This window comes from Auxenochlorella protothecoides, assembly GCF_000733215.1.
Source record: "Auxenochlorella protothecoides strain 0710 unplaced genomic scaffold scaffold6, whole genome shotgun sequence".
In the NCBI taxonomy this organism is placed as follows: Eukaryota; Viridiplantae; Chlorophyta; class Trebouxiophyceae; order Chlorellales; family Chlorellaceae; genus Auxenochlorella; species Auxenochlorella protothecoides.
Window position 1 is genome coordinate 294267 of NW_011934399.1, and position 19614 is coordinate 313880.

At 62.7% G+C, this 19614-nt stretch overlaps 6 protein-coding genes across 6 annotated transcripts in view; 2 read left to right on the forward strand and 4 right to left on the reverse strand.

The window, feature by feature from the left end:
* Window positions 1–68: 68 nt before the first annotated feature.
* On the reverse strand, window positions 69–2995 carry F751_5244 (Myo-inositol transporter 2; the record flags this gene model as incomplete). Its single annotated transcript, XM_011402843.1, has 7 exons — window positions 69–375; window positions 527–862; window positions 1072–1364; window positions 1596–1735; window positions 2223–2673; window positions 2839–2879; window positions 2968–2995. The coding sequence occupies 7 exons, from the start codon at window positions 2993–2995 to the stop codon at window positions 69–71; spliced, it is 1596 nt and encodes a 531-aa protein (XP_011401145.1).
* A 442-nt stretch (window positions 2996–3437) lies between these two features.
* F751_5245 (Chlorophyllide a oxygenase, chloroplastic) lies at window positions 3438–6378 on the forward strand (the record flags this gene model as incomplete). The annotated part of the gene is made up of 8 exons (XM_011402844.1): window positions 3438–3574; window positions 3681–3795; window positions 3947–4321; window positions 4547–4642; window positions 4776–4833; window positions 5100–5320; window positions 5581–5718; window positions 5956–6378. The coding sequence occupies 8 exons, from the start codon at window positions 3438–3440 to the stop codon at window positions 6376–6378; spliced, it is 1563 nt and encodes a 520-aa protein (XP_011401146.1).
* Window positions 6379–7068: 690 nt separating this feature from the next.
* On the forward strand, window positions 7069–8124 carry F751_5246 (Mitochondrial import inner membrane translocase subunit tim23; the record flags this gene model as incomplete). Its single annotated transcript, XM_011402845.1, has 4 exons — window positions 7069–7276; window positions 7368–7453; window positions 7596–7650; window positions 7892–8124. 4 exons carry the CDS (start codon window positions 7069–7071, stop codon window positions 8122–8124), a joined length of 582 nt encoding a protein of 193 aa, XP_011401147.1.
* A 1497-nt stretch (window positions 8125–9621) lies between these two features.
* Window positions 9622–9918, reverse strand: F751_5247 (hypothetical protein; the record flags this gene model as incomplete). Its single annotated transcript, XM_011402846.1, has 1 exon — window positions 9622–9918. One exon carries the CDS (start codon window positions 9916–9918, stop codon window positions 9622–9624), a length of 297 nt encoding a protein of 98 aa, XP_011401148.1.
* A 2617-nt stretch (window positions 9919–12535) lies between these two features.
* Window positions 12536–16634, reverse strand: F751_5248 (hypothetical protein; the record flags this gene model as incomplete). Its single annotated transcript, XM_011402847.1, has 13 exons — window positions 12536–12619; window positions 12803–12913; window positions 13079–13263; window positions 13478–13626; window positions 13771–13880; window positions 14008–14109; window positions 14366–14764; window positions 14922–15259; window positions 15547–15667; window positions 15785–15874; window positions 16054–16169; window positions 16293–16366; window positions 16495–16634. 13 exons carry the CDS (start codon window positions 16632–16634, stop codon window positions 12536–12538), a joined length of 2019 nt encoding a protein of 672 aa, XP_011401149.1.
* A 507-nt stretch (window positions 16635–17141) lies between these two features.
* F751_5249 (DNA mismatch repair protein Msh6) overlaps window positions 17142–19614 on the reverse strand; it is a gene marked incomplete at both ends in the record, with an annotated part of 6866 nt that continues 4393 nt past the window's right edge. Inside the window, 7 exons of the mRNA XM_011402848.1 lie at window positions 17142–17334; window positions 17532–18030; window positions 18252–18395; window positions 18583–18739; window positions 18914–19057; window positions 19182–19283; window positions 19454–19528. Coding sequence (XP_011401150.1) covers window positions 17142–17334; window positions 17532–18030; window positions 18252–18395; window positions 18583–18739; window positions 18914–19057; window positions 19182–19283; window positions 19454–19528 — 1314 coding nt within the window. The remainder of the gene's footprint in view (window positions 17335–17531; window positions 18031–18251; window positions 18396–18582; window positions 18740–18913; window positions 19058–19181; window positions 19284–19453; window positions 19529–19614) is intronic.

The following is a 19614-nucleotide window of genomic DNA, read 5'->3' on the forward strand; positions in this document are numbered from 1 at the left end:
AGGCAGCGCGAGTGGGTGGAGTATCTTTGTCTCGATGAGTGGCATCTACATACCCTGAGGTTCCTGTGTCAGCCAGACCCAGCGGTGAGCTCCAGGTCGCGCCGGCCCCCCGCCAGCAGCGCCTGGATCTCCTCCAAGGTCCTGCCGGATGTCTCAGGCACCTTGGCCATGACATACACCCCCCCAGCCGCCGCGATGCAGGCGTACATTGCAAAGGCACCCGGCCCCAGCCAGTCACGCAAGGAGAGGAAGAGCGCGTCGCTGGCGGCCCCAGTCGCAAAGAGGGTGGCGGTGGCGGCCGACGTCGCCGGGCTCTTGGCCGCCATGGAGAAGAGTTCGGATAGGAGCACCCAGAAGACTCCCGCCCAGGAAGCACTGAAGGGTGGTGTGGAGAGGGAGAGGTGGGGCATCATAATCATTCCGGTGGCGAGTGCGATAACCTGTGGCGTCTTCAGGCAGGTAACCCTCCACCCCAACCACATCCCGGTACGGAAAATCCACGCTCGCCCTTTTCCCTCGCCCTCACCTGTGGCTCAGCACGAAGAGGCACATGCCCGCCAGCAGCAGTCCGACGCTGCCAACCGCGTCCGCCACCGCCAGCCAGGCGAGCGATAGCGTGCACAGCACGGAGCCCGTGAGCAGCAGCCGGCGCCGGCCGGCGCGGTCCACCAGCACCAGGCCCACCACCACGCCCACCAGCTTGCACGCCGACACGGCGGCCGAGGCGAGGGTGGCGCGGGCGGGTGCCAGGCCCGCGCTGGCGAGCAGGGAGGGCGCGTAGTTGATGATGGCGGTGGATGCCACGGCCTGGTTGAAGAAGGCGAGGCACAGCGCGAGGTGGAAGGCGCGGCGGTCTGGGCCTCTGTCGGTGATGGGAAGGTGTTGGGAGGGAGGGAAAGGTGGAGTGCAGTGCTGCTCCAGAGTAGCGCATTAAAGCCTTGGGCTGCTTGGGGTTGCACTGGCAGCGCCCTGGCAGTGTGCGGCACGGGGCATGCTGGAGTGCGGCCGTGAGGGGTGGCAGGCGCCCAGCCCTGGCATTACCCCCTCTCCTCCCCACGCCCCTGACCCGACCTGGGCAGGAGCCACACATCCAGAAACATGTCGGCAGAGACGCGTAGGAAGCCCGGCGGCTGCCCGTCTGCGTCGACCACCAGGCTGCCCTCGTCCACCTCGATGGCGGTACTGGGGTTGAGGGCAGCCTGCTCGCACCGCAGGTCCTCCGTCGGAGACACGAAGCTGCTGCTCTCTTGGCCCTCCTGCAGGAGCTTGGTGTGGCCCAGATCCACCTCTGCCGGGTCAGCCCCCTGCAGCGGCAGCCACTTGGAGTGGCTGGGCGAAGAGCCGGCCTCCGCCTCGACATCGACCTGAGTATGAACTGGGGGATTAGTCACATGGTGCAGAGCATCACATTAATGGTAGGGAATGCCAGTTTGGGGGGTGGCCGGTTGAGAAAGGGCATTGCTTCCCGGCAGTGGCATCTGGTCACACTTGTCGGTATCATTAACCTCAAGGCTATGACCAGGCGCGCTGGGCCATACAGCCTGCGCTGCCGAGTGTCTGTGGAGCAGGGACTTGCAGCCCAGCCAGGTACCCACCTGTGCAATGGGGGCGGCCCGCGTCTCGCGAGCGGCAGCGTGCCGCTCCCGCCGCGCCGTCACCTCCGTCCTTTCCTTCTCGACGGCGGACCAAAGCGCCATGAGCTCCGCCTCCACCTCGGCCGTGGAGGTCTGCAGGCCTGCAACCACGAGGGTTAGGGTGCATGCAATCATGAGCATCCCATTGAGGGTTTATCACGCGCGCCGGCGAGCATGTCAGTGCCCTGTGCTTGCTGCAGCTGACTGCCTGTCAGGCCCAGGCGCTGAGTGTCCCCCTCCTCCCCGTGCCTGGTGTCAGCGCTTGCTTCGTGAAGATTCTGTGGATGACGGCCAGGGCGGCATCCAGCCGGCCCCGGATCACCAGCCAGCGGGGTGACTCTGGCAGCAGAATCGCGCAGCCTGGACCAGGGGATTGAGTGGGGGAGTTGGGTTCTTACCAAGTGAGGAAAGCTTCAGGACTCGCTGCCGGGCTGGAGCAGGGTGGAGATCGCGCTGCTCCCCTTGCCATGCCGCACGAGCCGCTCCAAATTGTGCTGTAGGCGGCTGCGCCCACACACCGAATGTCGATCATCCCCTCCCTCTACTACCCCCCCCCTCCATTCTTCTTCCCTTCCACTGCCCACCCACCTCCCAGGGCCAGGGCGGGGCCGAGGGGTGCGCCCACCATCCATCGCCAGTTGTGGGGAACATGGTGCAACCCCGCGTCCACCACCACGGCCGTGAGGGCGCCGACGGTGAGCAGCAGCTCGTACACCTCCACCGTGGCCCCTCGGTGGGCGGCGGGGGCCAGCTCGCCCAGGTAGGCCGGCACCGCCACGGCCGACATGCCGATGCCCAGGCCGACCACCACACGGCCGGCGACGAGGCCGGCCACGCCGGGGGACAGCGCCATGGCCAGGGGCCCGACGACGAAGAAGACGCCGTCCGCCGCCAGGGCGGCGCGCCGGCCCCAGTGCAGCATCACCGCGCCGCCCAGGAAGGTTCCGAACACGGCGCCCAGCTTGGCCCCGGCCATGATCAGCTCCTCGGTGGCGGTGCCGGTGCCCAGTGCCTCCCGGATGGCCAGTATGGCGCCGCCCTGGAGCAGTGGGGTGGGCCAGGCAGGGCGGGAGAGCGTGTGAAAGGGTGGGCAGGAAGGTCTGTGGTCCAGGTAGCCATGCATGTAGATTTTGGGTATGACGAGGCTGGCTGGGGTGTCCATGAAGACGGCCACAGGTACACCCTAGACCGACATCTACCCCACCATAAGACCGAGGTCATAGCCGAACAGGAACCCTCCCAGGGCTGCATGGACGGGCGTGGGGAAGTCGGTGGGGGAAGAGGGGGAGGAAGGTGGCCACAGGCAGCAATGAAAAAGCAGCACACGACTCACATGCGCTCAGCACCACGCGGAGCAGCATTTGCTCCCGCTTTTTCAGACTAATTTCATCGGTTTGGTGGGATTTCCTGCTGCCGTGATGGGTAGGATCGGGACCCCTCCATGGTGTTAAAGCCGGCCAGGAAGTGATCTCGGCAGCTGCACTGCAAAAACTTTTGACTTTGGAGGCCTGCTCCGAGGTCTAGCCCGGCAAACGTCCGCCAATCTTCGACCGCGATCCTCTGGTGCGCCCCTGCTCGGGCTTCCCGCAGGCCACCTCGGCGAGTGTGGGAGCTTGAAGGGCTCGCGCGCCCTCCTGAGCAAGGAAAATCCAAATCGGATGGGATTCTCCTGCGCTTGGGCCTGCTGTACCCTGGGCCAACCACCGTCAGAAGTCTCTGCTTGCAGACTTAATCACACCCAATTTTACTATTTCGAGTGTTTGTTGAGCTCCTCGGTGCAGCCCGGTGATGGTCAGTGTCAGCATGGTTTCGTGCGTGACATGGTCTCCTCGACGTTCAACACCCGGTCGCCTTCCCGGCGGGCCCAACCGAACGAGGATCTACGTCGCATCATCTGCAGAGCATGAGCAGTTCCAGGATCCCGAGAACCAGCTACGAAGGTGATGCCCGCTGTGTGAGGACCCTGCATGGCCTTCCCGTGCCGTTTGCATGCGCGGGCGCCTCACCCGCCTCCACCTTACTTAGCCCTTGACGTTCGCCATGCAGATACGGTGCGCGATATGGGAAGCCCTACCTGCTGCAGTCGATTGTGGACACGGCCCCTCGCGTGCGAGTGCGAAAGGCGCGCGACAGGGCACGGGATCAGCTGGCAGATCTCGCGGTAGGGGCTGCGGAGGGGGAGGGGCGAGGAGGGGGGCTGCACTGACCATCCGTCAAAGTCCAACCCATCTCTTGCTTTCCCTCATACACCGGCATCCCAGGCTCCAGATCCCTCTCCCCTCCTTCACCTCATTCCCTTGCGCCCACCGCAGGTGATGAACGAGCGGCTGATGCACGGCGACGACGCGCGCGCGGCCGCCATCCGCCAGCGCCTGGACTACCTGCGCCGCAGGCGGCTGGCCTGGGAGATGGTTTACGACGTGGTGATCAGGGACGACGCGCTGTGCACGCTGAGCGTGATCGAGGAGGCCAACAGCCGCGTGCAGCGCATCCTCAGCGAAGAGCACCGCGAGCGGGCGGGGGTGGCCTCACTGCGTCGCCAGATGGTGGAGCTGCAGGGGGAGGTTGCGAGCGCACGGGCGCGCCTAGACGCCACCCAGGAGGCTCTGGCCAGGAACATGGCCGCCATGGAGCGCCTGAGGGTGGAGGCCGAGGCTCTGCAGGGCCTGGTAGCTGGCGGGAACCTGGTTGAGGCGGGCGAGCCAAGCCAAGCCACACCCCTGCTCCAGCATGGATTGGGTGAAGTGCAGGGCAGCGGAGCGGGAACACCTGGACGGCCAGAGCCACCCATCGCCCTGCCTTTTACGAGCTCCGCCGCCATTGGTTTGACGAGTGAGGAGCGGGCACTCGCCCGACCTTCCTCGCATGCAGCACCACCCATGGGTGGCCATGCGGCAGCCCCGCCTCCGCAGGTCAAGCGGCGGCGTGGCCTCAAGTCCAGCCTGTTCCTGGAGCCAGGGCTGAAGGAGCACTGGTATGGCGTCGCGTTTTGCAGCCAGCTCCAGCCGGTGAGGATGCTGTTGGATGCTGGACACAGCTGCGGCGCGGCGATCGTACCGTAGTATGGCCGGGCTGCATGCCTTGGAAGCATGCCTTGTTGATGTATTGAGGAGGTGCCTTTCGTGCCCCTTTGTCACGCAGGGCTCTACGCTTTCGTTTGAACTTTTTGGAGAGATGTGGGAGCTGCGCCGCCAGGATGGTGGGGACGTTGCGTGCGTGCCTGCTGGCAACCCTGCAAGCCCATCGCGCAGTCCAGGTGAGAGTAGAGGCATGCAGGAGTGCACGGCCTCGCTTCCAATTCAAGTGAAGAGTTGACCTCTGAGACAGAGGTCGTTCAGTTCCTAGTTTAGCAAGTTTGGTACGACTGGCTTACAGACAGGCACCAGGCAGGTACATAGCCCTGTGAGCTGCAGGCGTTGACCACTTTGATACCTCATGATGCCTCCCTTTCCACCCACTGGCCAGGGGGCGTGCCGTGCACTGAGGTGGACGGCTTCGTGTGGGTCTGGCCCGGGTCGCAGGCGCCCACCCCGCCGCCCACCGCCTCGGCCGTGCCGCTGGGCTTCCGCTGCCATGCTGAGATCGAGGTGGAGGTGCCGGTGGAGCACGGCCTGCTGCTGGAGAACCTGCTGGACCTGGCGCATGCCCCCTTCACCCATACCAGCACCTTTGCCAAGGGGTGGCCGGTGAGGTGGCGGGGCCCTGGGGAACCTCTTTGTTTATTGGGGTGGGGGGTGGGGGGTGAGTAGCGCTCGTGGCATCCGAATCTTAGGGGGGATGGAACTCGTCCGGTGTGAGCGGTCCAGTGACGAGGCATAGTAACCCACATACTCTTGTGCCATGCCGGGTCATGGTGCCTGGCAACCGGCAGCCACACTCTTTGCAGCCATCAAAGTAGTGGGTGGCCCCCTCCTAATCCCTATAATTTATTTCCAAACGTGCCCAGATCCCAGACGTGGTCAAGTTCCAGGCCACCAAGCTGCTAACGGGCAACTGGCAGCCCTACCCCATCACCATGTCCTTCGCCCCGCCAAACATGGTGGTGTCGCTCATCGGCTTATCGCGCCCAGGCGTGGTGGAAAGGGTGAGTGATGTTGGGGCGACTGCAGCTGGAGGATGGCCTTGGAGGCTGGGGTTGCTGAGTCGCGCCTCCTCTCCTTTCGGTGTTGGGCTGGGGCTTGCCGTGCAAGTACGCCGCATGCGCTCGACTCCTATCCCCCCTCCCTCATCGATAGGCAACTCTTTACTCACCCTCATGCGCGACCATGTCCCGCGTCGATTCCCTCGCCCAAGAAGCACCCCTGCCCCCTCACCACTCCAGGGTCTGAGCGCGGAGTCGTGCAAGCGCCACCTGCACCAGCTCCACGTCTGCCTGCCCAGCCGCCCCGGCCACACTCGCCTGCTGTACCGCATGAGCATGGACTTTGCTGGGTGGTTGCGCTTCGTACCCGGCATCGCTGCCTTCTGGCGCAGCATCGCCGGGCAGGTGCTGGGCGAGGACCTGGTGCTCGTCCGCGGCCAGCAGGACCGCATGCTGCGAGGGGCTGACACCTGGCAGACGCCGGTGTCGTACGACAAGCTGGCGGTGCGGTACCGGCGCTGGCGCAACCGGTTGGAGGGCGGGGAGCTGGACAGGGAGGTGGTGGCGCAGGCCGCGGCGGCGCTGGCCATGTCGGCTGGGGAGATGTTTGCGCTGTCGGAGGAGAGGTGCGGGGACGACAACGGCACCTGCGTCGCGGAGTGAGCTGGTGGAAGAGAGCAGTGGGCAGCCTCGGGCGTGCGCTGAGGAGAGTGTGAGCAGAGGTGTGCCCCTGCAGATGTTCGTTGTGTTTGATGCCGCTCAAGTGCAAGCCGTTCCCAGCCTCGACACATGCATGGGCCTGGCCAACATTTCATTCATGTAAGGTGGTGTTCAAGTGAGAGGATTCTCCAACGTGACATGGATCCGTCTGATCTGAGATGGACTTTTAGAAAGGACTGCACACACGGAGCAAGGAGCTGGCAAGTTCATTGACAATGTAGCGATGTGATCGCAGACAGTGCTGTCAGGAGTCAGAGCTTGATGCCATCTCCGGTTCCTTTGTTTCCTCCTGGCCCCGGGTAGATAAAGGAACGCCTCGTTATAAATAAATCACAGAAGCTTGGAGCCCTTGAGCAGCTGGTGATTGGGATTGAATTTGCAAGTTCCTCCGTCTGGGTCATCATTCTTTCTTTCGCAAGGGCGGGTTTAGGCGCGCGCTGGGCTTCTCCCAACCCCGCGCTTGATGCTGAACATCATATGGCGCTTGGCTGCATTCACGCTGACCAGCTTCATGAAAGTCACAGACACGCCGGTCACGCCAGGCCCCCGCGCTGTGTAGCTGAGGACTGTACGCTCGCTCTCCTGGCAGCAACTCCTTCGGGCGGAGGTCCCTCCCCGGCCGAGCACTGAGACATGGGTTTCCTGGACAGGCTTCGAGGAAGGAACCAGGAGGAGGCGGATCATGTTTCCAGCTTGGACGCTGCTACCGCTGCAGCAGGGAGCGACCCGAGCCTCTTCAATGTCGAAGCGTCGAGCAACACACTCCCCTCCTCGTCTGCCGGGAGTAACGCATTCGATATCCAGGCACAGGACACCAGCCGCTTGTACAACCCTTACGAAGGTAAATGGCGATTTCACATGGCATGCATGGCCGGAACCCTTCAACCTCCCCCAACCTCACTCACACAACCTCCTCATCCTCTCCTTTACAGGTCTCGCGGCGGTGAGCCGTCGCGAGGGCGTCCCTCAATTCCGACTCCCCCAGCAGCCCGAGTTCCTCTTCATCGAGGATGCCACCGTGCACACGCGATCGTGGTCGGAGAACCTAAGCTATTACACTGGGGCGGGCTACCTTGCCGGGGCCATGGCCGGAGGGGGCAGGGGGGGCATTCCAGGCCCTGTCCACCCCTCTTGCCGTGGACGGCGCCGGTGCTACCCAGCGCCTGCGCCTGAACCAGCTGCTGAACACCTCGGGGAAGCTCGGGCGTGCAAACGGTGCGCTGCCCTGCCTGTTTCTGCTGAGATCGGGGGGGTCTTGGAAGGGGTGGGCTCTCTAGGCTGTCAAGAGCAGAGAACCGGATGCCTGACCTGTGCATGACCCATTGCATCATGTGGACTTTGAGACCTGCCTGTGCATGAGTGCATCTTCTGGGATCACTCCATTCTCTCCATGCAATGATCAACCTATCTTCCATGCCTCACTTTCCCACTCTCTGATGGGCCCCCTTCCATGCAGGTAACTCGCTGGGGGCTCTTGGACTGATGTTTGCGGCGACAGAATCCTTTGGAAACTACATGTCGGATGGCGTCGTGCCGTCCGAGGTGGTGACTCTGGCTGCGGGAGCATCGGCGGGGGCTCTGTACCGCTCGGTCAGGGGACCCCGCCAGGCAGGCGCCGCGGCGGCTGTGGGAGCGCTGGGCGCGGGCGCCTTGATCCTGGCGCGCAAGACCATCAGCCGTGGCCTGTGAACCTGTATTTACACAAGTTTGCGCACTGCCCTGCTTTGTCCCTCAGAGGTGTGGGAGTGTTGCTGGGTCGAGAAGGTCAGGGGGGGTTGACGCCTCAGCTTTTCCGGGTTGTTGTTCTGGCTTCCCCCTTTGCAGCTACTTTTGGGGCCTTTGCAGGGTCGATGGACAGGAGGGGGTCCCACAGGCGGCGCGCCCAGAGCCGGAGCTCCTCCTCCCGCTGCTCGTCCAGAAGGTGGGGTAAATTCTCCATCAGCAGAGCCTCGACTCTGTCTGCTGCCACCGGCGCCGCCCAGCTCGGGCACAGCGCCCTCAGCGGGCCGGCATGCAGACCCCGCGTGAGCTCAGTGACGAGGTGAAGCAGTCTCGGAGGCCAGTGTGGGTGGGCTTGGAGTAGGATTGCCCGCCTGGACAAGGATGATCAGGGGTAGGGGGGCAGGACATCTCAGTGCAAACAAGCAGCTCTGCATGCAGAGGATCCCGAGCACCAGGTCGCACCAGGCGTGCACACTTGCATTCCAGAGGGTGAAGGAGGTGAGCATGAGCAAGCATTTCTACAGGCAAGGCTGCATTTACCACTGATGTTCATCCCTATCAGACAGCACACCACTGGCAGGCAAGCACGCCCGAACTTCCCAGCGCACCTGACTGACGCGCTGGGGGGAGGCAAGTAGATGTGGTGCGTGAAGCAAGCAAGGAGGTCACGCAGGCTCTGACGTGTGCATGAATCCGGCGCTGCACTTGTACCCAGGATGAGGACCCCGTCCCCTGGGCCCAGTGTCCTTGCCTGCAGGGCCAATCCCGTGCAGGGGAGGGCCAGGAGGGACTCCTGAGGGAGGTCCACAGGTCTACAGGGCGGCACGGCATGGGAATGCCCAGCTCCCTAAAAACCCACCCCTAATACCATCTCAAATATTGAACAGCCCTGGACCCCACACCCCTCTCCCACCTACCTGTTCGAGCAAGGCCCGCTTGATTAGGGTGACAGAATGGCTTGCTGCCCCCTGTCCCTTGGCCTGCCGCCCCAGGTCTGTGATGAATATGTTTTCCACGCTTTCCAGCAGGACAATGGCAGGCGCACAGGCTTTGGCGACAGCGAATGCCTGGGAGAGATAAGGTGGGCAGTTTGGCGGGTGTAGGGTGAAAGCATTGCTTGGAGCTGCAGGAACACGAAACCTCATGTCCAGGCACACACAATTTGCTTTTCCTCCAGGGAAGCATGCTCCAGCCCACCGTGCGAATAAGGGTTGCCGGCGCCACACTGGGCAGGCTGTCTAGTTTGGCAGGACTCAGGTCCACGATCACAGCTCCAGCCGAGGCGGCAATGGCATGCACGGCGCAGGTTTTGCCGCTCCCAGGTGCGCCAAAGAGCAGCATGGGTCGCAGGAACCCTGCTCCGCTGCATGCATGCAACAAGGCAGGAGTGGGATGGTGGTGCCAGAGGACACACCCTCCGCCTTGCCCAAGTAGCCCAGGGTCAAGAGCCTCCCCGCGTGTGACCTACCCCGTGCGCAGGTTGGGCAGCGCTAGGGGCAGCGTGCCCAGCATGAGGAGTGCATGCTTGACCCCTGGCATGCTGACATCAGCATGCGTGGCATCCTGAGGGCCATGGGAACCCTGACGGGTGGACCTGGCCACATTGGACGCCTTGCCGCCTGCTGCAGGGGCCGAATCGGCCGCGGCACCGCCATGACGGGGAGGCTCGGGCGGACCGGTTTCATGCACCGGGCAGTAGGCATCCAGGCTGGTGGGAGGCGGGTTGTACATGAGCCCCAGCTCCACTAGTTGTGCTGCCATTGCATCCAGGCCCGGCAATCCTTGCGTCTGATCCTGTACTTGCGTGGGAGGGTTTCATGTTGAGCTTGGCAATGCGTGGGAGCAGGATGTTCAGGCCAATGGTGGGGACTCCCCTCATAAATCGCAGCGCTCAGACATACATCACTAATGCTACCTTGCTCCCTCACCATCACAGGCCCCAAGGCTTTGTTGCCATGCGCCCATTTCTTCCTTGACTTCTTGCTGGCTTGGGCCATGCTGGCCTTTCTTGGCCCGGCCCCTGCCTTGCGGCCGTTGGTTTTCTGTGGTATATTGGTTGAAAATTTGAGTGTGATATCGATCACTGGCAGTCTCAGGGCCTGGCTGCGAATGATGGTTCCCCAGAAAGGGGGCAGCAGCAAGAACTCCGCACCATTCCAGGGCAGTATTAGAGGGGCAGGGCAGACCTACTCTGCCATATCGCACCTTGGCGACGCAGCTGTCTCCATGGTCAGCAGGATCACCATCCCTGAAATCCTGCAAGGTCCGCATGCAGACCGCCAGCCAGGCACGGCGGCCCGCTTCCTTCTCCAGCACCGCAAGGCACAGACCGTCCCGTTCCCAGGAGACAAATGGAGGGGCCAGTCCTTCCATGCCAGCGTCCAAGAGCGTGGCCCCTGGCATGGATGGTGCCCCAGGCTCTCCCTCCAGCTGCTGCCACAGGTGTTCGGTTGCACTACAAACCCGCTTCAGAACTGCGAGGCACACGGACTCCCGTGGCTGGATGGGAGAGCCCCGTCGATCCTTCTTAGATGCGGTTGCTGGTGCTGTGGAGCCGGAGCGGGGAGGCGTACCTACTGCTCCCCTGGCGCCTGCCGCAGGTGGGCCCCCGGGTGGTGCTCCGCTCCCACCCTGTCCGGGACTGGAGGGCCTCTCGGGTCCGCGCCATGCACGCGGTGCCTCAGGGGTGCCTGGCTCCAGGCTCACAGGGAGGCTCTTGGGCGCGAGGTGCATGAGGTGTGCGGAGATGAAGGCCTGGTGTTGGTCCGGGAGGAGTGTGCGTACATCATCGACGGCACGCTTTGAGGCCTGCAGGCCTTGCAGCTGCATGGGGATGGTGAGGGTGCCATTGGGAGCATGCAGCATGTTTCCTTGAAGCGGCATGACTGGCAAGGCACAGGGAGCAACAAATCTGCAGAGCAGCAAAGCACTAGAAGCACAACCTTCCACACCAGTCAAATGCATTGGGCCCCCATGCCCACCTCGTGGAGAATCGCTTGCTGCCACAAGGGGCCTTCCTGGGAGACCTTGCGCTCCTGCACCTCCCTCATGGTCCTCTCCAGTTCGGCCTGCATCATGCTGCGCATTTTCTTTCTTTCTGCTTCTGCAGCAGCCACAGTCGCTGTGGCGGCACTGCAGGACGGGCCGATCAAGAGGGAGCGCAGCCCCTGGCCCAGCCGCCGGCGCCGCCTGACGAGAAAGCCGCGGGCGACAGCCTGGATACGGATCGCTGCATCAGCTTCACTGCTTCCTGTCAGGGTTGCCCTGTCTGCCGGCTTCCTGCATGCAATCCGTTCTGATGCCCAGGGTCGGACCGCGCATTGGGGAATGGTCAGCTCCCCCTGTTCACTTTGAGAATGGGGAGGGAGAAGGCATACAAACGCAGGGATGCCGCTGCCAGGTCCCCTTGGGATGTCAATGCCTGGCAGCCCTCCTTTCAGATCAACCTGTTGCAAAAGGAGGCCATCCATGTTGGTCAGTCACGGAGCCGCACCTAAACGTCAGTTGGAGCAAGATCTCTGTCCAACACAGCAGAGATACACACAATCAGGCATGAGAGCACTGGGCGCGACAGCTGTACTGCTGACGCATGACTACATACCAGGTGCTGCCGTATTTCCACTGCCCTTCCCAGGCAGGCCTGCAGGCACTGCGCTACTAGCTCCAGCTTCTGTGGCTGAACCAGTCCTGTGTGTGCCCCCGCTAAGGACGATGCAATGTCCAGGTAGGCATTGTACATCCTGGCCCACTCTGACTCTGGATGCTGCAGAGGAAGTTGAAGTATTAATGAACTCCATCATGAGATGGTTCGCCATAATTATAATCATCATATGCTACCTCAGCTGGTGGCTTTGGGATTTGTCAAGTCCAGAAAGCTCTTTGACCTTTTTGTCATTGCTAGACGCCTCCAGTTCGCAATCCAGCAAGCCGCGCAGCTTGATATGATTGCTACGCCATAATTCATCGTAGAACCTACGCAAGCGATTGACATATGTTGCTGCGGACCCACACCCTGTCGACATGTACAGATGGCGAGGGCACCCACCCGCAGGTAGTCCCACTCACGAGCTCGACATTGGGCGTCTAACTCCGTAAATATTCTTCAAGATTTAATGACTGTGCATGGAAAGGTCTGGGGTGATTGATCGTTCTCAATCTGGTTCGTACTTCGGTGACATGTGGCTTATCGGGTGATTGATCAACTTGCGTGTAACCTACCCCTCTCCTTTGACGTGTCAAGTACGGATAGGGAGGCTGAAAAAACAGAAATGATTTGGACATTACGAGCTCAGTTGGGGAATTTGGGATGAGGCGGAACAGCTGTGCCATGTCATGCAAAAAGGCTTCGTCACAGGAGTTGACATGGTTACGCACTCGTTCAGAGCTTCTCAGCCACGTAGAAGGAGGAGTACATATTGACACGGTCCATGCATCCCTCCTCGATGGATGACACACGCTTGACCTGTTGCAGTGGGGAGGGTGGGCCATTGGGTCAAGAGGTGGCATTGCGGGTGTTTCATCGAGCAAAGCTACACCTGTGTCACACCCCAAAGGCAAGACGAAGGCATGCCCAGGGCCCCGACCTGCAGCTGGGGCGCACCTCAAGCCCAAACAGCCACAAGTCTCAGCTCAGCTTGCCACTGACCTTGAAGCCCGCCTTGGCGATGAGCGGTGCGTAGGGGGGCGACAGGGCGGCAGACCTCCAGATGACCTTGCCGCCCTTGACCACCTGCCGGCCCAGGGCCGCGGCGACCTCCTGCGGTCCAGGCGTGTGTAGCTGGTTGAGTTGGGGAGGTCATTTCTTGACCCCGGTACGGGAACACCACGACCAGGATCCAGTGCCGCCCATGCCGGATCGAAGGGCGCAGGGTCGAAGATCGCGAATCAGAACTGCCATTCACCATCTCAGCAGCCCCCCTACCTCTGCCTGCGGGAAGCTGAGCCAGTCCACGTGGTCCATGAGGATGACCTTGCTGTACTTGCGCTTGTTCAGGGTGGGCAGGAAGAAGCCCGTGTGGATCTGCAGGGAGTCCAGGGCTCCCTGCTTCAGGTTGGCAAAGCCGTGCGGCGTCAGGTAGGCGGGGCAGTTGTTGCGCGCATAGCGCCCTGCGGGGGGAGGCGTGGGAGGTGGGCCGTGGGAGGTCTGACGTGGGAGTTGCAGGCGCCGCTGTGAGGCCGACCCTCCGAACCCACGCACAGCCATGACCTGGGCCAGCCGCACAGCGCACAGCAGGGCACGCCGTCCGCCCTCGGCACCGAGCACGCATAGGGTAGCGTGACCCGTGCTATCATGCCAGCTCACACCACGACTCCTACTCACCCGCGAGGCAGTTGTAGTAGAAGCAATTGTCGTCCCTCAGGCTGTACCCTCGCACCACGCCGTCGAAGACGCGGGCCGCGTATGTGCTCAGCCGCACGCCGTCCTTGCGGATGAGGGCGGCCTGCTTGCAGGGGATGCCGGCGCCAAACCTGCGAGGGGGAGGGTGGGGGGGGGGGGGGGCGGCTCAGCTTGCGCTGGTCTGAGGTACGGGCAGCTGCCTCCAGCACGTGCCTGCGTGATACAGCCCAGAAAACATACAACCCATACTCGACAACCCCCCCCTCGCTTCTCACCAGAGGGTCACACGGTTGAAGAGCAGGGCCGCAAAGAACTGGACGAACAGGGAGGAAAGCCAGACCGGGGCATAGACCAGGAAGCGCACAACCCAGAGGCCTTCCCAGACCTGAAAAGAAGAGAGATTGTGAGGGGATACAATTCATCAAGTTTTTGTCAGTTTGCCAACAGCCGGCATGCCAGTCTCCTGGTGTTTTCTTGGAAGCCAAACCCCACGTCCAGCCAAGCCTGCACACCTTGACTTGGTCCTCCAGTGTGGGAGCGGAGACCAGGCGCTTCATGCCACCACCCAGGCCCAGCGCCCAGAACAGCCACTGCGCCATCCACACGACGGCGCCCTGCGAGGAGCCAGCGAGGGAAGCGGAATATTGAGCTTTGGAGAGAGGCCCTCACGCGCAATGGAGGGCTGGGGCTGGTGCATTGCCAGCACATTATACTGTGGCCGGCCAGGGGCTTCGACTTCTCGTCCCAGGTCATCCACACAGGGCAGGAGAGTCTCCATGGGTGCAGAGCAGGTGGGCGTTATTGACCTCCCCCTGCCCCCCTCCTCTCCTCGTTAAACCAATTCTCCACCCCCAAAAAACTCCCACTCACCATGCCGCCCTGGTAGTAGAGGCCCTGCCTGAAGTAGTGCAGGCGGTCGCGCCAGAACGCATGCGAAGTCTGCGTCAGGAAGGGGCTCAGCTCGCGCTCATACAGGCGCGGGAAGTCGGCGTGGCGTCCCTCTCCAAAGAGGCTCCACACGTCGTCGTAGCCCAGTCGACGGATGGCCACGGCCTTGAGCTCCAGCAGCGCCGACTGCGCGGGGTTGCAGTCCACAGAGTGCACCTGGGCGGCGCCGGCCAGGCACAGGTGCAGTGTGTTGCAGCCGCCGGAGGTGAGGGTGAGGCAGACGTCGTCGGGCTGGATGTCCAGGATGGGCTCGTCCACCGCAGGGTCCTCCCAGGACTGGGTATACAGGAAGGTGGGAGGGAAGCAGTGGGGGGCCTCCACCTGCAGATATGGAACGGAAGTTTGCGGAGGGAAGTTAGGAAGGACCATGCAGCATTGATATCAAAAGCTATCATTCTAGAATGTTTTCGAGGGCGAGGCCGTGCTCTGACCTACTCCGCCACCCCTGTGCATGCACCCACCCGAAACACCCGCCCACCTTGGGCTCCACCAGCTGCGCTGCCAGGGTGGGCGCCCGGCCCAACCACACGTAGAAGGGGCAGCGGAGTGGGGCGGGGACATAGGGGATGGTGCCCTCGCCGTTGCGCTCCCACACCCGGCACAGCTTGTGGTCCAGGTAGTGGCGGCGCTCGGGGCCGATGTCGATGTTGTCGGTGTCGAAGACGCTGCGCCAGAAGAAGCGGCGCACCCAGGACAGCTGGCGCAGCGGGAAGTCGAACTTGGAGGAGACGTAGAAGTCGGTGACGCCCAGGATGCCGATGGAGGGGTCCAGGTAGCTGGCGGCGGCGTCGATTGCCGCGAGGAAGTCGGGGATCACTGTCGTTGGTTTGGGAGGCTGGGGATAAGTGCTTTGATTCGAGGTGTGGGAACTCGTGGCATGGGTGCAGGCAGCACGATGGATTGTGTAAACCGTCAAGGTGCCGAGGCAAGGAAACGGTGAGTCCTGACAAGGTCCCAATGCGGAGCGAGTTCAGGAGGATAGGGGCACAATTGTGAGAGGTCATCAGCGTTCTCAACAATACGCTCAGCTGAGCAAGGGAAAAGCATGTCTCGATGCCTGAAAAGGGCAGCGCTTTCACCCCATTTCCCACCCCTGCACGTACTTGAGAGGGAATAGGAGAAGGTGACGAGGGTCGCAACATCGCCGGGGGGAACAAAGGTGCAGGCGTCACCTTCCACCACAGTCACGTTGGTCCAGCCATGCTGAGCCACCTTCTGCTCCGCCTGTAAATGGGATGGCAGGGAGAATTTTGTTGGCCACCTATGGTTGTCAGCTATCAAGGGTGTACCTTGGAGCAGAAACGGTCTCTGGAATGCCACATTCACCAAGCCCTGCCCCACCTGTCTGCACAGGGAGGAACACAGATCCACCACATAGATGTGGCTGAACCTCTTCAGATCCATGAACTTGGACATCAGCGCCACGTTCTCCTGCGCCAGGCAAGGTGGTGTGTGGGGTGGATTGTGAAGTCGACCTTTTTGTGCACTTTGCCAGGGTTCTGAGCGGTCATCGCCACAAACATGGCAGACTCCTAAACAAGTATGGATTGAGTTGCTGGTGTGGCCATGTACCTAATCCCAAGAAAATTGATCCCAAGCTCCCAACTCACGGCTGTGCCGCCGCCCAGGTCGACCCAGACCATGTCAGAGTTGGCCTTCAGTCGTGCAGCGCAGGCAGCCACGAGCGGCTCCCGGCCCCACAGGAACTTGGAGCGGAAGGCATCGTCTGCGTGTTCATTTGCAGGGGTGGGATGGATCAGCTCACAGGGGTTTCCACTGACTGGGCATGGAACTCCCATCATCGAAGCAGCATACAGGCAACCCCCGGACCCATGCTCATCCCACCCACATGCATGGGCCTGGGGTCCGTAAAACTGCTCCAGCCTCTGAGCATGACTCCCATCAGTCCTCAGCTTCTTGAACCTGGAGCGACAAAGGAAAGGGGCATGCATTCAATATATCAGGGGCTCCTGCCTGGAACACGTTTTCCCACCTCGCACAGATCGGAATGGAGCTGCCACCCCGGAGCCCCACCAGGCGGCGCAACTCACCAGATGTTCTTCAGTACGGTGAGATCGGCCTTGATGTCGCCAACCCTGGACGATATGCCGGCCTGCTGCAGCCTGCGCAGCAGGCTGGAGGAGCGCCGCAGGGATGGCACATTCTCGCTTCCGTCGCCGCCTTTGCCCATGGTGTCGAGCAGGGGATGGTGGGCAGGGAGATCGGACTGGTCGTGCTGGTAAAGCCGTCTTCAGCGCATGATTTCTCAGGTTTTATTCCTGTGTAGATCCCCCAGCATCGTGTTGCGCCGGGTCTGTCTAGATGCTGTTGTCAAAACGGTATATGCGGCATCAAACCATACAAATCCCCGGTCCAGACCCGACCAGGGCCACGGAACCGGGCCTGATGCTGGCTTGTCGCTCATCATGGCATCCAGTGTTGCATTGTACAACTTCTTTTGGGGGTCTGAAGTGTGTTATGGGGCCTTGGTATGTGCCTCCGGGCCTGGCTCGTGCCATTGCTAGCCATGTCGTAAATGGTATCTTTCCGAGAATCTTTCGCGATTTGAATTTCCGACAAGGTCCCTAGGTTCCTCGCACCGTAGCAACACTGCACTGGGACGAACGGCTGGCAACGCGATGGCAAAGCAAGGAGCAACCACTGACTGATCGTACATGCATGTACAGAGCTGTCGGTTTCACACTGATATGGCTGGGCGGCGCATGGACAGCCATGCTGCCTGCACGGCCTTGGGCCCCCGCCGGCAGGCCTCCAGGATGCTGCCCAGCTTCTCCCGTGCCCCCTCCTCCCCGTCGATGGTGGCCCCCTGTGCCAGGGAGGCCGCCATGCTGCTTGCCCGCCGCACCACGGCGTCCGGCAGGCCCGCCAGCCTGCGACAGGTAGAATGGAGGCACGGGCTTGGGTCGCAACAGGGCCTCAATGCGGTCCTCATCACCCTCTAGCAGAACCCCGGCAACCCACACACCACATTCTTGTGGGGCTATTCAAAGCCCGGAGCACACCACTACTTTCCTCCTTTCCTCCCTCTTTCCCCCCTCGAAGAACACATGTACACCAATCAGCCCACCTGGCGACGTTGACGCCATAGCTGGCGGGGCAGGCCCCCGGCACGAGCTTGTAGAGGAAGGTGACGTGGTCGCCGCCGTCGCCGTCCACGCGGCAGGCCATGTGGCACACCGCCACCGGCAGCGCCACCTGTGCGTGCTCCGCCACGGCGTGGTAGTGCGTGGCGAACAGGCCGCGGCAGCGCAGGTCGCTTGCCAGGTGCTCCAGCACCGCGCCGGCGATGGCGGCGCCATCGCTGGTTGCCGTGCCACGGCCCAGCTCGTCCAGCGCCACCAGGCTGTGCCGGGTGGCACGCGCCAGCGCGGCCGAGGTCTCTGCCATCTCCACGAAGAAGGTGGACTGGCCCAGGAGCAGGCGGTCGCGCGCGCCCATGCGCACGAACAGCGAGTCGGCAGGGGTCAGGCGCAGGCTCGCCGCAGGGACCCAGGCCCCCACCTGAGCCAGCACCACCGCCAGGCAGATCTGGCGCATCAGCGTCGACTTGCCGCCCATGTTGGGGCCTGGGCGTGCGTGGGTTGTGTGAGGGGTGGGGGGAGTGAGGGGGATGGGAGGCGAGGGGGCGGGGAGGTGATGGGTCGAGGGGTTCCTGGCGCCCAGTGTGGGTCATGGAGAGGCCGCAAACGGGCCTGGGATGAGGGTCGGCACGTGACGACTTGGTGCGCACCGCCAGCGGAAGAGCAACGCTGCCCCCCCATCTTCCTACCACACCCAACCGACCGACCTGTCAGCACGAGGAAGGGCGGCGCGTCGGCTCCCAGCGACACGTCGTTGGGCACAAACCCGCCGCCGCCGCCGCTGGACATGGCAGCCGCCTCCATCACCGCGGAGACGGGGTGCCGCAGGTCCTTGGCCTCAAACATGGGGCCTGAAGGTTGTTGGTACCAGGAGGAGCTGACTTGGAGGGGAGGCAGGGTTGAGGGGTGTCCTCTGGGGGACGTCTACGCATCATGAGGAAGGCTGCAGGGCCTTCCCCCATGTGCACTGCCAGCGCACTCTCTCAATGTCCCCTGCCCTCCCCTCCCTACGACCCCTGGACCCTCCCCTCTTCTCACCGCCGACGTCGGACCAGGGGAGGATCTCGGGCCGGCACATCGGCCCTGCGCTGGAGCCGGCAGCCACCGCCAGCGAGAGCAGGGCGTCCAGCTGCGCCGAGCACTCGACAGCCGCCGACCAGACGCCCTGGTGCTCGGCAAAGCGCCTCAGCAGCGCCTGTGGAGCGAGGAGTGTGCTTTGAGGTGTGGGGGGTGGGGAGAGGCATGCCGAGAGTGGTGGGTGGGTTCGTGGCCGCCACCTTCCTCTGGGATCCTCTCAGAGTATCCAGACCTGGAGCTCATCCCTCGCCATCCCAGCACACCAACTCACACCCTGTCTTCAAAACCTCACCACGAGGATGCCGGCCTGGGCCACGACTCGTGCCTCATGCGCCGCCTCGCGCCGCTTGACCAGGGCCCTCAGCTGGGTGTTGGTGTATCGCCGAACCCCCTTCTTCGCCGTCATGGGCTCCCAGGAGGCGGGCGTGGTCACCGACTGCGGAAATGGTGGGCAAAGATGGGGAGGCTCGGGGATCCTGGCGGCAGACCCAAGGCTCTGGCCTGGGATGGCCAGGCTCGTCGCAGAGGGCAATCGGCGCGCAAACCAGTGCGGCCCCCACCGCTACGCCGACAAACACCTCGGGCAGCTGCAGGACGTGGCTGTCCTTATTGAGTGAGACGTAGGTCACCCCCGCTCGAGTCTTCAGCAAGCCCTTCACCTCCTAAGGCATGGGCGAGAGTTGGGATGGCGACTTGGGTTTCCGGTCACAGCACATGTGAGGGCACATTTGGAGGGCGTAGCTCGAACGCAAGATGCCCTACGCTCCGCCAACTCCCAGGCCAGCACAGGAGCCCTTCCTCCTCCCCGTCCAGGCCCGGCAACGCCACGCACCTCGAGGTAGTCGTCCAGCGCGGCATCGGCGGCCACGATGGCGCGCGTCGCGGCGTCAAAGTCCGCGTCCACCCCCTGCGGCAGGGTTGGGTCAAGGCGGGGGGTCTTCACAGAGCACAGCCATTTGTGCCCCGCCACCCCGACACATGCCAGGCAAGACA